Source organism: Bombus vosnesenskii, unplaced genomic scaffold (genome assembly GCF_011952255.1).
Source record: "Bombus vosnesenskii isolate JDL3184/JDL3185 unplaced genomic scaffold, Bvos_JDL3184-5_v1.1 scf7180000013273, whole genome shotgun sequence".
Taxonomy (NCBI): domain Eukaryota; kingdom Metazoa; phylum Arthropoda; class Insecta; order Hymenoptera; family Apidae; genus Bombus; species Bombus vosnesenskii.
The window spans coordinates 1,965,576-1,984,891 of NW_022882931.1; the positions used below are offsets into that span (position 1 = coordinate 1,965,576).

At 32.8% G+C, this 19,316-nt stretch overlaps 1 protein-coding gene across 4 annotated transcripts in view; it reads left to right on the forward strand.

Annotated features, from left to right (window-relative positions):
* The first annotated feature begins 1,103 nt into the window (after window positions 1-1,103).
* The window catches only part of LOC117231665 (heterogeneous nuclear ribonucleoprotein 27C-like), a 30,412-nt gene continuing 12,199 nt past the window's right edge, over window positions 1,104-19,316 (forward strand). For 2 of the 4 annotated variants that reach the window (XM_033490312.1, XM_033490313.1), the window contains exons 1-7: window positions 1,104-1,282; window positions 2,350-2,557; window positions 2,667-2,853; window positions 4,699-4,781; window positions 5,283-5,676; window positions 7,036-7,236; window positions 9,135-9,290. In XM_033490312.1, the coding sequence (XP_033346203.1) occupies window positions 1,245-1,282; window positions 2,350-2,557; window positions 2,667-2,853; window positions 4,699-4,781; window positions 5,283-5,676; window positions 7,036-7,236; window positions 9,135-9,290 (1,267 nt within the window). In that variant the 5' untranslated portion in view covers window positions 1,104-1,244. Of the gene's footprint in view, window positions 1,283-2,349; window positions 2,558-2,666; window positions 2,854-4,698; window positions 4,782-5,282; window positions 5,677-7,035; window positions 7,237-9,134; window positions 9,291-9,847; window positions 10,613-19,316 lie in introns of those variants that run through there. The other 2 variants (XM_033490314.1, XM_033490316.1) reach the window with 2 other exon arrangements.

Here is a 19,316-nt window from a genome sequence, read left to right on the forward strand (position 1 = left end):
AGTTGAGATATACATTTTTAAAAATATCCAGAGGCTAACGATTGCTTTGATGATCGTTCGGTTCTGCTTGTTTTACATTATCGCAGTTTATCAGATAAGAGATTCGACATGATGCAATGCAAATAATTCGTCCGGGAAAAAAGGAAAAAATGCATAAAATTATTTTTGCATTGCATCATATGTAGGTGTGATTTATATATTTAATTTGTTGTTTCTGGTATGCATCTCGAACATGATGTTTGACTTTAAATTCAAGCAAAATGTGTTTAATTAGATTTCACGTACTAACGCAGGAGATTACACAGATTTTAATAAAACCATCGTTTTGCCTGAGTTCTTCATGAAATTAATATTAGTATAGACACTAATGCGTTGCACAATGCACGGTTTCTTATACATTATGCAATAACTAGAAGATTGCATTTTATGTAGGAAGGAAATTAGTATATTTTATCTGATAAAACTGTGAATTTGCGATAGATATACGATAGTTTGTGATGTAGATACATTTTTTTCATGCGGGAGGACACGTTCTCACGATTAAAGAAAGAGGGTTCAATTTTCTCTGTATACGAAGCGTATCTTCAATGCGCTGATAAATTGCAGCCGATTTAAAATTTCCCGCCAGTTGGAGGACAAAATGGCGGGAGCTATGTGACGACAGATCGTTGAACCCAGAAGCACTACTGCATTCAACTGGTATATTTATTCCGACATATTTCTTATTTATCTAATACCAATATAAAAAAAAATTTTATTGATCATTCCATTAATTGTTTACTTGCATATTGAATTCATTGAACTTGTATAATATTTTCTTCAGGATTGTAATAACCAAATCCTTGCAATGAGACTTTAATCGGTACAAACTTGCAACTATAATTTATTTCCTTAATAAGAGAAATATCCATTAATTTTCATAAATGCGTGTCATTTATTTAGGAAAAAGATACTGTTAGTCAAAACGTGAATTATTTAACGAACATAAAATGTAGCTGTAAGACTTGTATTGTAGAGGGAGTATTGCTCTACTGCGCACACCCCTGAGGCGCCAATGAATACGATTGCTGATTTGACTAGTTCATTAACGGAAGTGACGCGAGTCGCTTCGTTACGTTTACATTCTGTTCTCGACGTCGCGTTCATCGTAGGGAGCCATTAGCCTCGTCCGCGTTAAGCATCGTGCCATATTCCCATTCGCGCCCTAATACTAACAACATTCTCGTAGTTTTAAGTGAAATATTATGAGAGTGAAAACCGAAATGGACGACGACGAAAAGGGGTAAGTTTGAATTGTGTATTAGCAGCCGTTTGAAGCTATTTTTTATGCGAGAATTTTCGATCGACGCGTTCACGGGCTGTCGGGTTTATTGCGTGGGATCTCCATTTGCGTATTGCAGTTACTTCGTATTTCATATTTCCTTACAATCTTTTCTTGATCTCGAGCTCAATTTCTTATCCGCACAACGTAAAACGTCATTAGCTTTTGCTACTTGTATATGATTTCTACGATACGCGAGACCAACCTTTTTCCCCATAGCAATAAGCGACTGGGATATGTAGCATTTCGTGAGAGAGGAATAATTCGCCGATGCCGGTCTTGTCTAGTGTTCTTCTCGTGCACGACCCGGCATTCTTAGTCATTTAGATAGTACCGTTTTGGAGATATCGTTGATCATGAGTATGATAGCTAAGGGATATCGTATATTTTCTATATATTATTTCGGTGTGAAAGTATGCTACTGCATCGTCGCTCATTACATCCTTTAGCTCTAGATTCTCTATTTTTATGCTCTATATCCTGAAAGATCGAAGTATTTCAATACTCCCTCGCTACATGACTTTCTTCGTGCATGCTTCACTAATTACGATTATTGTTAGATACGTGCTAATCCGTGTATTATATACCGATTTTTCCGAGAATTTTTATTATTGAGAAAAATTGTATCGTGGGATACGTTAATGTTATGAATTATTATCGGAATGAATAAGTTATTGACAAATGGTTTTGTAATACATATTATGTACTTTTATATATATATTATAATATATATATATTATTATTTATATATATAAATATAAAATATGAAATGAATATGTATGAAATGCAGATATCATTTTTTGTTTTTCATTATTTATTATATTAAATAACCTAGATATATTTCGTACAATATCTCCCTCGAAATTTTTTTCGTTATATAACCTGTTATAAAAATTGTATTCCAGTAGTTATTTTATTCGAAATATTTGTTTATTCTTGTTAATTGTAATTTGTCTTGAAAACACTTTTTTTAGATTGTATTAATTATATGGTTATATTAATAACTCTTTTTTAATTTTTTGCTACAGAAAGCTGTTTGTTGGTGGTTTGTCATGGGAGACAACACAAGAAAACCTGCAACGTTACTTTGGCCGTTATGGCGAAGTAATTGATTGTGTTGTTATGAAAAACAGTGAATCTGGACGCAGTCGTGGTTTTGGATTTGTAACATTTAGTGATCCCGCTAATGTTCCATTAGTTCTTCAGAATGGACCGCATCAACTTGATGGGCGCACAGTTAGTATTAGTTTATTTAATAAAATAAAAATAATATAAATGTTTCTAGAGTTGATATAATTTAATATAACAAATTTATTTATGCATATTGTTTATGTGTCTATTACAGATTGACCCGAAGCCTTGTAATCCACGCACTCAGCAAAAGCCGAAACGCAGTGGAGGCTTTCCAAAAGTTTTCCTTGGTGGCTTACCAAGTAACGTGACTGAAACAGATTTGAGGTCATTCTTTACCCGTTTTGGTAAAGTTATGGAGGTTGTCATAATGTATGATCAAGAAAAGAAGAAGTCAAGAGGTGAGTACGATGTGATAATTATATGTATATATCTAAATTGGCATTGTTTGAAATGGTTTCCATTTATTACATTAATGATATCCAAGATATCACTTTATCCAATGATGTTTTGCATTTATAAGAGTATTTCCTTTTTTAATATAATGGGAACCATGGTCAACAATGTGCTTTATAAATATTTGGATATCATCATCTTGTTTATTATGTGTCCGAAAGTACAGTCAGAATTCTTGAAATAAGTTTTTTTCACTAACATATTTTTGATGTAATTTGATATACACATTATAGTAACATAACAAAATAAATATGTGCATATGAGTATATTTTATAAGGAATCAAAAATTCTGACTTGAATGCAGCACACCCATTACTTAAAGTACAACATTAAAGTTTTATCTAGTTTTAACATATAAAAAGACGAAAGAAAATAAGCGTAAACTTTAAAGAATAATTAATTAATATAAATTTGAGTAATATGATTTTGTGCCTAAAGTCAGTTAATAATTTGTGGTCATTAAACTTCCTCTGCTTGATTACCCTTTTTTAAAGACCCTGCTCTTGCTTCCTTTAATAATTATGATTAATACATCCTGACTCACAGTCTTTTTAATTAATATTATTTGTTTTCAATACATATTTATAAAATATTTTAAGTACTTATATATAAAACTCAATGCATTATGCATAGTTATTTACATAGTATTCTTATCCTACTTTGCTACTCTTAATAATTCGCCTTGTCTTACCTTAAAAAACGTTAAGATACTTTATGTTATATTAAATTACATTAAATATATATTGTGATTTTGGCTAAGTTCTATTAAGGATAGCTTAAGACTATCAGATTATTAAGTACATAAGCTAAAATGTACATAACTTACGTCAAGTTAAGCTACTAGTAAGATACGCTGTAATTTGATTTTTTATTACTATTACCCACTTGTTCTTCATTAAATAATAAATGAGTTAGTTATATTTATTCTTAATATCATATGTGTATAAAAAATTACGTATAGCTTACAGTTTATAACAATTATATATTTACATAAAGTAGAATATTATTTATTTCAGTAGTCTTTTTACTTGAAATTTTTTATCTTAATACTGATATCTTTATATTTTAATATGTATTAACTGTTCAATACTCAGATATAGGTATATTACTTCTTTATTCTTTATATATTCATTTTTGGTGGCTGCATTCAAGAAGTTAATAAATTTAGCGAGGACAACAAATAAACCTTTTTTTATGCATAATATCTTTCTAACAAGATATATTCCTTTACAATTGAGATGATATGCGTTTATTTAACTAGATTAGTAGATAATCTTATGTGGTGACAGCTTATTCTGTAAGCAAAATTTTTTCCTAATAATGAAAAAGAAAATTAGCATCGTTATAATCATTCAAAATATGTGAATATTTTTTGTAGCATTAAATAGGAATCTAAGAAGCTTCTTTAAATCAGCCATCATAAATTTACTAGATTAAGTATTTTAAGTTTATGACTATTCAAAATAAATACTATATGAACTTGTTCTGTACAATAAATATTTACAAAATTTTGAAAGATGCATGTTCCAATTGATACCAAAAAATTACATGTAAAATACTATAAAAATATGTTTTTCCAAGTCATACTCGTAATCATTATCATTAATATCATAAAGGATAATTGATGTAACGATCAATTTGTACAAATAAAATATGCAGAAAAGAATAAAATGTAATGCTAATGGTATGATGACAAAAATTCAGAAGGTTGGGATTATATATAAAGGAAATGTATTTGTTGTATAAATGTATGGGGCACCTTTTGATATACTCTCACGTTTGGACGATAGGATTTGGCTTTCTCAGTTTTGAGGATGAAGACGCAGTGGACCGATGCGTAGCGGAGCATTTCGTCAACTTAAATGGAAAACAGGTATAGCATACCTACACACTAGTATATATTATATATCATTAGATTATTGTAATGTAAAATAATAATAAGTACGAATGTATGTGTTAACGATAATTTACTGTTATGTACCGCATAGTTTTACATAATCATGTTAGTTATAGTACTTATTTTATTTTACACAATTTTCTCATACTATGTTACTCTTAACTATTGTATGTTTAGTCCTTAATATATAAGTATCAATTTAAAAGAGTGAAAGGTCTAGAATATCGTATATATATGCGTTATATGGCAAGTCAAAAATTAGAATATACTTTAGAATCGATGTAAGACTCGGCGAGTTCCAAAGGTTTAATCATATTCTCACAAAAAAGTAAGAAAAATAAAAATTAAGATATAAATAGGATTATTTATATTCAATCGAGGTTGAAATCCTATTTATCTCAAATTAATTTCAATCATAGAGGATGGATAATAAGAGTGTTGTGTTTCATACATATCGTCCCGATTTTTTGATTACAGGTTGAAATCAAACGTGCAGAACCACGAGATTCTTCTAGCAAAATGAATGATAGCCATCAAGGTCAATGGGGACCACCTCAACAAGGTGGGCCTCCAATGGGTATGGCTGGGAATATGGGACCTATGGGCGGTCCAAATGGTCAGATGGGTGGACCTATGATGGGGGGTCCAATGGGCCCACCAGGAAACATGATGCAGCAGTATCAAGGTTGGGGTACCAGTCCTCAGACTGGAGGATATGCTGCTGGATACACTACTCAATATAATTCGCAAGGTTGGGGTGCACCTCCTGGTCCTCCACAACAACAACAAATACCGCCGCCTCCCCATCATCAGTGGGGAAATAGTTATAATGTCCAGCCTGCGGCGGCTACTCAAGGATATGGAAGCTATGGTAAGTTCTACTAAATTGACTATTCAATTTGTTCTTAAAAATAACAAAATATTTGATAAGTTTGGTTATAAGTACATTAAAAATGTACCAATATGATTTCATTTCTCGTCACGTTCTGTATAATTGTTTTGAAACAGTTTTAATTGTAATTCATTATAAATGATAATTGGAAAGTTTTTTCTTAAAATTCAGTTCGTAATTTAAAAACCATCTGATAATTTTATTTATATATTTTTCGGAAGGATAGTATACTATAAGGTCATAGTTATAAAGGTTAACAGTAACTTTGATCCTATCCTTACCCCTTCCATCCTTTTTGGAGATGTTAGGAAAAAATAAAGATGAGAAAGCAAATATTTTTAATATACAATTAATTATCATTTCTTTGATACTCTTTGGAGGTTATTATGGAAAGAGAATACAATAGGACATCATAAATATTAAGTGTATATCGAAATTATGTCAATTCAGACTCATTTCTTACTTATTCTTTAACATACTTAATATCATATGTTTATCAGTGTTGCTACAAATTTCTGTTTGACCATATCGTGAGACCAGTAATTACATTTTATTTTTGCAGAGTAATTTGGAATTAAAACATACAATGTTTTCTTTGTCGAGTCTGAATCAATACATTTTCTCGATAATGAACACTTCCGAGATATTGAACCTCATGATGTGTTATCTACTATGTCTGTGCTTGCATTTCTTATAAAATAATTCAGATCCGGAGAAACCGAAGTTTACGATAGTCAAGCAAAAGAGATGAAACATTTACTATGCTTATATATTTTAAATACATTCTTATCGCAGGATTATCTACCGAGAAAATCAAGCATGGACATTTTTAGGTCAGGTAACATTGAATGTTAAGGACACTAAAAGACATTCCATATATAAAACCGAACATTTGAGTGCCAAGACCAGTTAAGAACAGCGAATACAACCTGTCTCTAAATTACATACTTTCTTATTTGTTACAATAAAGTAATTTACCTGCTTTTGCGCAACAAGATTTGTAAGCAGGACTCTTATCCTTTTCAACTCTTACTATACCAAGAACAATTGCAAAACTTCTCGATTGATGGTTGATACGGAGTGTTCATTACTCTTCCAAGTAATAGTAACCCTTTCAATAATAAACCAAGTACATTTGGTGCTCAGTTTTTTTAGTAATAATCTTCGAATATTTTTAAAAACCGTTAATGGTGGTAATATTAATTTGGTAAGGATTTAAACGTCGTTTATTAGTACATTTATTAGTACTTGGCACTAAAGTGATCGATGAAATTAATAAGAAAACGCTTTAGAGAGAACGGTGGTCAGTGACGTGTTTTGTGTGATTGATAATCGCAGGTGGGCCGGCGGCCGCCGCTTCAGGGGGCTATGGGCCCACGGCGGGTACTGGCGGGGCTGCGGGGGGCGGGCCCGGGGGTTCTTGGAACTCCTGGAACATGGCACAAAACGGTCCTCCTCCTGGGACCCAGCCACCACCTCAGCCCCCTCAGCCTAACTCCTCGCAGCCCAACTCCAACTCGAACCCCTCTGGCCCGCAGGGTGAGTCTTCAAGCTCAGTCAAACAAACTCTGTCCTCTTACCACCCTTTCGCATACAGTTCCATTTTCACATAGTCGAGCCTGGCTATAAGTTATCTATTATTTCGTATTTCTTTTATCCTTCATTGTCTTTCTCTGTGTCCCTGTCTGCCTTTCTTACTATTTCAACTAAAAACACATTATTTTTCTTTTTTTAATAAATAGCTCATTAGAAAATCTTTATTATTGATCATATCCGGGTGTGTTTGTATCCAGAATGATGTTCTAATAACGAATAAGCACGCGGCGAAGAGAGATACCGCATGATTGTAATTTAGCGTGGTATCGAGAGAGATATCACGTTTCGCTTATTAACAGCATTTTTTTTACTGCGAAAATTTATTCTATAGTTAAGTGTCCCCTTGGATCATCCAAGAATGTAACACCCGTTTTGTTATAATGTCTTTTGTCTGTTAACCTACAATTCATTAATTGTAAATTGGCTTTCGGAGTTCGACAAGAGATGAGCTTTTCATGCATTGGGGTTGGAGGAACGAGAAACCGAAGAATTTAATTATGTTGTAAAACGAAAGTGAAGAAGTTTATTTTTATTGAATAAAATTTTTCTCCTATTTGTAAGATCCTCTACAGATCCCCGATTCCCATGTAATTGCACATTTCGTTAGTTTGCCTAATTATCCGGAAATTCTAGTATCAGCGCTTGTTTCCCTTTTTTGCGTCCAGAATTGTTCGAGAGCATGTACTTTCGTTTGTACAAACTATAAATATGCGTAGTTTTTATACAGATCGACTTAGGATTACGAAAATTGTAAATCGTTATTTTATATATGTCTATTTTATTAGTGTGTATACTTAAAGGTAGAGAGAGCTATGCTTAGAATATTTGTTATGCTTATAATCGTTAGACAAGGTCCGCTGGATAATCGTAGTAATGTAATCATCGGCATCTCGCACTTACTCATTCACTACATCACTCTTAATTGTGTATTTTTATTTCCCAAATGGGTTATTCTTTGTCCTATGTAATTCAATACAAGTATTTTCTTTCTATTTTCATTGGTTGTTTTTTAATACCTCCCACGACTAGTAATTGGTCAGTGCTCTTTTAGTATTGGTATTTTTAGAGTAGATTAGGTATCTGGAAATAATTTTTTAAGTGTATTCACGTTGTTTTTTCTGAGCTATTGTAATTGTCATTGTAAAAAGGAATATAAAAATGTGGAATTTTATAAAAAAAAAATATCTTGCTGTAATGTAGTATAGTGCAATCCTATTCTCGCTCCTTCCAGTTCCTCTAGAGTTTAGTAGAATTTGTGTCGAATTTGTCTTCGATTTTATTTCCTATTAAAATTTACATTGCATAGAATTTCTAGAATTTTATAACATAATAACAATTTACGTTTCCGATAGTAATAGACATCGATTCGTTTTTTAATCTGTCGAGATCAGTACAATTCTCTGCTTGTTTTGCATAATCAGTCTTTTACAAAGTCAACACGTCCAAATGCATTTACATTTATTCGTAATTGTCCACGATGCTTTTTAATTGCACGTATTTATGTCTATTCTCTACACGTACTGATCTTAATTTATTTAATACAATAATAATCCCTTTATGTTAAATTTGCTTTTTTATTTAAAATTGTTCATAAAAGAAAGCGAAATGAAATGAGAGAGATATATTTTCGATACTTTCATCCGATCGTTTGTAATTCACGAACACTCTCATAATAAATTCTCTGTCGTAAAGTAATCGAATTATGTATCGGTGCCTCGGTTATTCCATGGGAAGTATCCAAAATGTATCTTTGTCGTGGGGAAAACTGTCTCACAGCTTATGAATAAACGAAACGAGGTAAGTGGGGAAGTTGGATAATACGGTGAAAATCAATGTTCCAGGTGACATGTATTCGCGACAGACCACTGGTTCAGGTGCACCTGGGTCCAGTAGCAGTTCAGCTAAAACTCCGGATTATACTGGGTACTCTGCATATGGTAATTACGCTGACACCAGTTATCCTCAGCGTTCGTACCAAGGAGGAGAAAGCAACCAAGGTGGGTATGCCGCCAGCGCTCCTAAACCCCAGCAAGGCTTTGATTTCAAAGAGTGGCCCACCTCATGACCATTTTAATTGATCCGTGATGGAGAGATGCGCTGAATGGCTTGGCCTTGCTCGTGGGTTATTTCATATTACATTTTTAGAGAAACACGAAAACATACAATATTGCGCATTGATCGTGAGAATCTGTGCTCGAATTTTGGGACATTCTTTGGATCTATTTATATTTCATGGGTATACGAACAACAGATTTTATTTTGAGCGTCACGGTGTTGGATTATTTTAAAAAGTTTTCGAGACTTTTATACTATTTTTTCTAGAATTTATTGCGAATTACACGATCATGTTTTCTATCGAAATATCGTACGCGAAATGTTTTATTTATCGCTTGTTTAAACTCTTTCGAGAATTTACGAGAAATCGTTTAATTCAAAGAATGTCTCGATCAAGCCAGTATGTCGTTCGCGAGCGGTCGTATTTTCCAGTCCCCTCGATAATTTTGATGGAAGATAGTAATTTTCTGACATATCTTTTTCTGGTATTCGTATAAAGGAAAGTGGAGAATACATCTGCCCGACTTAATAAAATGGAACCGCCAAGGAAAAGAGGGTATTAGGTTCTAGAAATATTGATTTCATTGATCGCTCGCGACAACGGCCCATGATCTTATTGGGTTTCAAAGGTACTGTGGAAACAATTGAAACCACATACTTAAAACAGATAAACAGAGAGGAATAAGTAGCAAAAAAAGCAAGACGAACAAAATGCCAGGACAAAGAGTAAATGGACACCCATGGTGCAAGTAAATTTTTGTATGGCACTGGGATAGAGGGTAGGAAGCGGAACATAGAAGTATTATAAGAGTTAGATTGAATGGAATAAGTAAAATAAAGCAAATAAAACGAAAGCGAGTGTAAAGAATAAGGGAATGCTGAACATTAATTACTTACCAGCATTTGAGCGGGGGATGGATGAAATTTCGTTTTGAGAAATTTCTTCTCAGTGGATGGCACAAATTTCGATGCTCGTTCACCTTTTTGATACTTTTAGTGAACACTTCGGTAATTTGAAAATAAGAATAATTAAATAAAAGAAATACTATATTACGGTCTCCAGTGCAAGGTCATCGAATGACTGACACATTTGAGACACCCGTCCCTCCACGATCTCGTATTTATTAAAACAGATATGCTGGAATGAAGGAAAACGAAAACGTAAGGAGTAATTAATGAAATAATTAAGTAAGGTGTTCACACAGGCTGACTTATAATCTAAACTACAGAGATAGTGTAAAATAAATAGATCCTTTTAATATGATGTATGTATATCTATAACTTTATTGACAGCAGGCTGCAGTTTCCTTAAGCATGTTTTTTCTCTTTTCCTTTTTTTTTTTTTTTGTGTGTTTTGTTATTTTCATATTGTATCTCTTAGGCATATTGATGTTTAGTTCCTTTTTCTTTTATTCTTCTTCACTTATGACTTTTCTTAATCTAAATCTGGTCCTTTTCCGTTTCCATGTATCTGAAAAAAGTTGATTGTTTTTGGAGGGAAGAGGACGAGAAAGGAAACGAAAAAAAAAGATATCGAATTTTTTAATGAAGATTAAAAAAAAAGAAAATTTGTATAATAAGAACTTTTGAATCGTTAGACACGTTTCTGTACTGTCATATTGCATCAAACATGGAAACTAGTTTATTTTTTATCTCGGATTTATAATAGTTAATTATTAGGCACCTTTAAGACTACAATTATTGTTACTATTATTATTACTTCTATGATAATTATTACTATTATACTACTATTATCATTATGAACTATTTACAGCTATTTATCACTATTTACTGTTGCGACTGCTCTTACTGCAACCATTATGATTGCACTACTATACACGCTATTATTACTGTCTATGATAATTAACAAATATTGTACGATGATGCTTATAAGTGTTTAAATTTTAGATGATTAGATATGAAAGAGATCATGATATCTACTGGATGGAGGGAGGGGTATTTGTAATATGTGCGGTGTACTCGGCGGGGGGCGTCGATCTGAAAAGTCTACCTGATTAAATATATGACTTAATTGTATTTACTCTGTAGGATTTACCATAGTTCTAAACAAGGAATATTTCGGAAGAATGCTCTCAAATGCTCATGTTTATTACTGAGCGAGTCGCGTTGTGTCTTACTTTGTCAATAAGAATTGCAAGTATTGCGCTAATGTAATTTTAAATTTTTTACGAGGTCACACTATAATCAGTAGGTTACAATTAATAACGGATCAACAATTTGCGTAAGCTTCCTCACTATTGATCTCAATACGATTTAGCTTTTTCTTTCCCTTTATGGCATCTGTTCTTTCTCTCGTCAAATTGTTGTAACTTTAACCACTTTTTCTTCGTTTCTACATTGTTTTCTTTATTATTTCTCCTTGCCATATTTCTCGTAATACACAAATTCGTAATAAGCGGTGCGAATTTTTTTTTTTGTGTATGTCATTGATCGACTTTCAAATCAATTAACTCCTGTACTTATCCTCCGCATTGTCTATTTAAAGTGCTCGTTACCATTTTCGGATTCGATACGTTTAATTAACAGTATCGCGTAGCATCGTAGTAACAGATATGTAAAAGTCGATGGGATGATGAGAAAGCATTAACAAACGCGACTCGTGGAAACTTCTGGGATCAACGCAATAACACATTTACTGACTAAACTAAAGACAAGAAAAGACGAGTAGGGAGCTCAATCAAAGGAAAACCACCTTTTACACTAATTATTATGGTAATTACACGAAACACGTAAAACATAACCGTACTCTCAACAGATACACATGTAACACGTACACTTCTACGCGCATAAAGAAGTAAACTAATTAAACAGAGGCCACAAGTTATTGAACATCCAAATAATAGTAAATTAATAAGATGCTAAAAGTAGATAATGAAAAAGAAGTTAAATTGAAAGGGCGATGACTTTGTGGTTGTACTAAATAATACGTTATTTAATACCTACTTGAGAGGCAGAGAGCGAGAGAGGGAGAGAAAGATGAGAGAGAGACTGTGAGAGCAGCAAATTTAAATAGCGAGAGAGAGAGAGAGAGAAAGCTTTTATCTTTACGGCTGTTTTTTCAGAACTTATTTTATAAAGTAATATAATAAAGAAACGTAAATGAAAAAGCCACTAGTATATCGATTATGATTATAATTATTACTACTAACTATTGTATTTCTTACTATTATCGATTTTTAAAATAAAGTTAAAGCGTATAAATTTAAAGGATTTTTAAGTGTATGCAAAGCGTTAGGAGAAAGTGATCATAATAACATTTGATTTATAGATGTATTAAGGATATAATTAATGTGTTTGCTGGAATCGGTAAGCCAGGTAAATTAATTTATATTATAATTAACGAGTCTCAGAGGGATGATTAAATTACTCTAGTACGAAGGGATGGGAAATGTGAGGGAGAAAAAAAAGTAAATAATGACACAAAGTTAAATGGCTGCCTTGCCGCACTTGTATATACATATATTTTAGGGTACGCTGGAAAAGTATAATATCGAGATAATAAGCGAAAGTGGTAGCAATGGATTTGAAAAAATACACACAAAATGATGACGAGAAAGCGGGACTATTCGAATAATTGACAATTAATAATTATAACAGATAATATATTTATATTTAACGCGATATTATTAGTATTTTTCAATACAGAAATAATGCATCTAATTAATGTAATAGGTAGCAAATAGGGAAAAATACTTTGATTCTAGCTGTTGTTACTATCTGTCGTAATTTCGTCGTTTTTACGAATTACGACTTGCTCTCAGGGTTGTTACTGTCTTTTTTCCTCTTTTATCTTTTAATTTTCTACCTTTTTCAATCACTTTTTTTTATATTCTCCCTGTCTAAGATTTCACTTCCTATTAGAATCTTTGAAAATGATTGTATTTATATTTTTTAGGTTGGTATCTCATTTCTCTTCTTGTTCTTTCCTTTTTTTCTTTTTTTTTGTTAATTCTTTTTTTGTTAAATAAATAGGCACTGAACTCAGTATTTGAAGGAAGCATTCTCAAATGTTTTTTTTTTAAATCATTTTATGAGCGGTGTCATGCGGAAAAGCATGGTTTTTGCTGTAAAATATTTATTGTTGATTCGTAGGACTGAAACACTTTTTATTTCATATAGAGAAGTAATAATTGTACATTAAGGTTTAAGTAATGGGAGGGGGGAGAAGATCACATACAGCTAGATTTAATTCTTCGTTACTTTTAAGACATTACCAACAGAGAGAGTAAAAGAAACAAACAATTCAACTTTATAAACAATGTTAGATGTGTAATTTTTACAATTTTTACACTTTTGCATGTTTTAGTATTTTCCCTCTACTTTACCGAATCATTTACTATTTAAATAATCTTGCTGTCTTTTTCGCGTATTGAAATAATAAAATAATGTTTATTCATTTGTTCATGCATTTCATAAATTCGTTTAATCATTGTCTCTTCTATGTATTTTTTTTCTTGTTTTGTTTTTGCGAGGAATTTCTTAAAGATATATAATATATTTAGTTAATTCACCGTTTGCCTTAATTTAATTAGATAGTGCACGCATTCAATATTTTTAATGTAACGAACTTAGTTTGCAAGGTAATTAAATAATAAAAAAGAAAAAGAGTTAAGCATTCAATATTTAAAGATGAGATACGATAAATATATTGTAATTCCGGGGGCGTTACATGTCTGTTTTTAACGTTAACACATACTTGACGTCCCGCTCACTGAAGACTGGTCATTATAATTAAATGTTATACTTAAATAACTTACTATTCATATTGTAATTTATACAAGAAACAGTTTTTATCGATGAGTTTATCTTGTACTTTTAATGGATATTAATGTAATTAGTTGGTATCACAACGACGTATTGGCTATTGCATTTCTACACGCTTATTATTGTATTTCAATTGATTCTTCTAACACATTCGCATTTTTCCCCCTCTTGTTTGTTGGCTTAGTAGGCGAGAAAGAACAACGTCGAAATTCGATAATAGAGTACATATATTTGCCACGAATCAAAACGGCACGAAACTACGTGGGCATTTTTCCAAGTTGTAAGGAATAACGTTCGGGAAAGATCTGTTGGTCGTACGACGATGTATTTTTAACTTTCACGTTGAAATCATTTTTAACTATCATTCAAAGCACAAATTCCATCGATGATAGGTAATAACCAAAAAGAAAGTTAACCACTGCCTGAGCTTGTTCCTTGTCTATCATCGGTTTCGTTGCATGATCAGTTAACGGCCCCAGAATTTTGTAACTTTTCGAGCTGTTGCCAATTGTATCTTAATCATTGTGAGGCACAAAGAAAAGCAACAGAGAACAGAACAAATGAAACGTCGATTAAAGTTGAAACTTGTTTAACACTCAGTTGATCGCGTTCGAATGAAACGATAAGAGAAAGCTAGGAAAGGGAAGAATGGGGAAGTTGTCATTGATGTAGCGTTCAGGTAGTGCAATGATTTCGGTATTACACGAAAACGTAGGCAGAATACACGCGATTTCAGAGAGGAAGGAAAACACGAAATAGAACAAAATTAAATAATAAGGAACGGAATGTGTGTCATATATGTATATGCATATATAGACGTACATACACTGTTAGAGACACGCGAGTACACTGGTACACACCGTGAATATTCTAAATTACGTTTACAGTAGATGCAGTTAAGGTATTAAATTCTAATTCTGCAAAGTGATTTTCTGCGCGCCTGTTAGGACGACGTAATTGTTGTCGAAAAAAGAAACTAATTAATAATAATAATAATAATAATAAAAAAGAGAAACCTGTATAGTAGCGAAGGGAAAACATAGAAAATTAAAGGAAAAACAAAAAAATTGAGAACACTTCAAGTTTTACAATAAGAGAGAGACAGATAGAGAGAAAAATTCTAAATGTACTACGTTTATGTTAAGTACCCTGCTATAAGCGTGAAAGAAAGAAACTTTATATCGACGTATAGATGGTGTATAGGCGAACCGTTTAACGACACGTTGTGTGCGCAAGAAAAATCGACACGTGTACACACACTCATCGACACACATGTTCACACACCACTCCACACTACTACATTAAAATGCTTCACATTCTGAGACTAAGGGCTTTGGGAGGGAGAGAATTTGAAAAAGAAAGAAAAAGGGGGAGGAAAACATTTCTAAAGATTCTTAACGAAACCGTGAGTGCATTAGCGGATTGGAGAAACGATCGAATAGGAACGACTAAATAATAATAAGGCTTGTTTCTTCCTGAAATGTTACTCGAGAGCCACTAACCGCAAAAGAAAAATTCAGCATAAACGAAAAGTAGAAAAAGCAACAAACAAAAGCAGACACACAATTAAACAATAAAGAAAACGGGAGAAAAATGAAATTGATATATCTTTATTTCGCTGGAGAAAAATGAAACAAACGATTATCCGCTTTAATGAATGGAATTCCTACAGTTTGGAATGCTTTGTCTCGCATTGAACGAACGAGAATCGATCGATCTACTTTTATCATATTTTAGTGTGAAGTATAAGATAAAATAAACGTAAAGAAATGAAATAAAGTCGACGATGACGATTGTAACGATAATAAATGAAATTGTTAACTGTAATAACATGACCTGTATACTTGTAACTTTTAGCATTATATTGGTAAGATCGTGCCCCCCTGTACGAGACAAACGATTAGAATATTTATAGTGGAACGATAGATAAATGTGAAACGACGACGAAGAAAAATAAGGAAATATGATTAAATGAAAATGATATATGTTATTAAGATTACGGTCGCATCGGCTGCCAGTCGAGAAAAGTAAACGGCCTAGCCGATGTGACTATGAAACGGCGAAAAAGTAATACGTATCCATGTTCATCATGTTTTACCTCAGATTTAAGGATACATTTAAGGATCTTTACGCTCGCACGCTTTCTGTCCATCTCATTCCCAGTGACCTAGGCTAGAAAACTCTCTGTACCGAATGGAGTGTCCGACTTTTCAATCGTGTTAAACAAATAACACGTTGTCAAGAATTTTAAATAAAAGTTTCCTTAGCTAGAAAAAATTGCACGTGAATTTCTTTTTTCGGGATATGTGTATTCATAATCCAGACGAAGTCGAACACTCCATTATCAGCACAGTAGCAGTAAAAAAAATATATATATACATACATATATATATATATATATACACACACCAGGCCAAAGCGCATTGTCTCTACCTTTAAGAATTCTCTTAAGGAAGAGTCTAAGAAATTAGAGTTGTAGAATCAAGAAAGAGAGACGAAAGAAGTAAAAAAAAAAAAAAGGAAAACAGGACAGGATAAAGAGAGAGAGGAAGGAAAGGAATAATTATGTAGGAGGAGTAAAAATATTACAGATTGAGAGAGAGAGAGCGAGAGAGAGAGAGATTTTTTGTCGCGGTGAACATTATAATATTATGCGCGTTTACTGATAATAACGATTTAATGAACGATGATTGATTATTATTATTAATTACTATTATTACACATAATACAGAGAGCGGAGATGTTGAGAGAGAACACATGTTTACGTGCTATTCTGTATATATACACGTATATATACAATTTTTTATATATATGTATATATATTCCAAATATATATGTATATATACATATATATGATATATATATATATATTATTCATTACAACATATATGTATGTACACGCACTCGTATGTCTGCTCGTGTAAATGTATATCTTTAAAAAAAGCAGGACAAAATATATCGATATAGGGGCGTACGTATTTCTTTTTTAAAAATGTTATGTACATTTTGCATGCACGGCCATTCGTGCACGCGTAATGTCGACATATTAACATCTATGTATACCACATATATACACTTCTGTACACACTACAATCTTCTTCGATCTGCTTTATTTTTCTTTTTTTGTTTTGATTCTACTCTCGAGGGAAAATGGCCGTATAAAAAGAAAGAAAGAAATGGAGGGAGGGTGGGAAAATTCATTGAAAAAAAAGGGAAATTTAACGGTTGATATTCAGACATTGCAATACGGAACGAAAAAAGAACGGATGAGATAAGCAAATACCTTATTAGTCTTAATTAGTAGTGAATAAAGAAAACGAAAGGGGAAGGTAATGGACGGAGAGAGAGAGAGAGAGAGAGAGAGAGAGAGAGAATGAGAAGAAGAGAAGAAACGTGTTCGGTAGGGAGAGAGTGAGAAAAGTGTAAGATTGTGTGTGAGAGAGAGAGACAGAGGGTAAATCAATTAGTCTTTAATTAAGTAGGAAGGAAAGGGTAGTAAATTGCATTCAAAACGTACACATTTTTTTCGACGCATGTATTACGTCTCGATAAAAACAAATATTCTTATCTTTCTTTTTTTTCTGTACAGATACATTTAATCGATTTACGCATTGCCGCGTTAACGATAGTTTTAGCTTTAATTAATTCGATAACTCAACTATTTCTTGGAGACTGAACGTAGTCTTTATCTTCCTAAACGATATTTAACGGTGGTGTACGCATGGTTCGATCGATAATGTCAAGTTGGGTGGTGAGTTATTCAGCCGAGTCGTATTATTCGATTTGTTTTTGTTGTGCAAACGAGACACGATAGCAATTCACATTCAAATGTATAGTGCTTGAAAACATCGTATATATGTGTATGTATACATGCGCAACATTGTCTATGAAACATGTGGGAGTCATTAATTTCGCATGCTTAGCACAGAAGTCGACAAAGAAAATTGGGTAAATACTACATAAATATATAGAGAGGTGTGTGGGTTTGTTATTACGATTCGCTATTTTTCAATTGCTGCTACTTTTATTATTGTCATTACTGTCACTCCATAGTAGTTATTTACTTAAGTAGTAGTTGTTGCTAATGCTATTATTACTCTTCTACTTTCCTCACAACTAAGATTATCGCTATTCACTTTTGCAAATATTGCTTTTCCTCTTTTCATATTTTAATCTAACTGTTTCCTAGTTTTCTTGCTCTATTGTCCTTTTTCGTCAGGGTTACATGATTTTATGTGTTAAAACTACAATACAATATCAATAACTAATGGTCGTATCTAGCAACAAAAGTTCATAAGGTCGACTATATAAAAATATAAAGATCAGATATGCATCTTGTTGGTCGTCACATTTACATTCTCGTTCGATTCGTATGATCGTCACGTTCGTCTGAACGTGTACCATTTACTTTCCGAAACGACGTGATAAGTTGAAAGATAAGAGTAGTTATAAATCATGTTAATAGGTCGAATTGTTAGCAGACAGTGGAATGATCCGTAAATTTCTCTTTTTTTTTTTTTTTTTTGTGAAAATAAAATGATAAAAAGAGGACAAACCGAGAGAAAGGGAGAGAGAGAGAGAGAGAGAGGGAGAGAAAGAGTGAGAGAATGAGATTTTTTGGTATCAGAATAAAAGCTGCTAGCAATTTCTGTAATTTAACTACCGTTTGGATACAATTTACTCGCAGGCATCATCTTTTTAGAATACTTTTAGAGATAATGAAAAAAGAAACAAACGAGAATGGAACGCAAGAGGGATACTCAGATGTTTTTTAATCGTTCTTAAGGATTTGTCGAATAACATATACCTCATTGTAACTAATGAACCGTGATTTTCAACGAGGCGTCAGCTGCTTCTTTTTTATTCCTGGAGTTCCTAAACGTGTCGGTCCTTTCGTAATAAGTCCTTCGCTCGTTAGCTGATATCGCAGGCAGCCAGGCCGTCGATTTTCGTCGACCATTACGTTACGTGTTACATACAATTAAATGGTATTATTCCACTAAAGATGTAAATTACTAACCGCTAAGGATTTAACGTGTTACAAGATTTTTCACACTATAGTTAAGCATATTCACGCAGACACACAGAGACAGGCACGTCCGCATTCATTCAACGCCTCTTTCTATGATACTTCCGCGATCGTGAGTTACTAGATAAATCAAAAGAAATAATCGAGTAGCCTG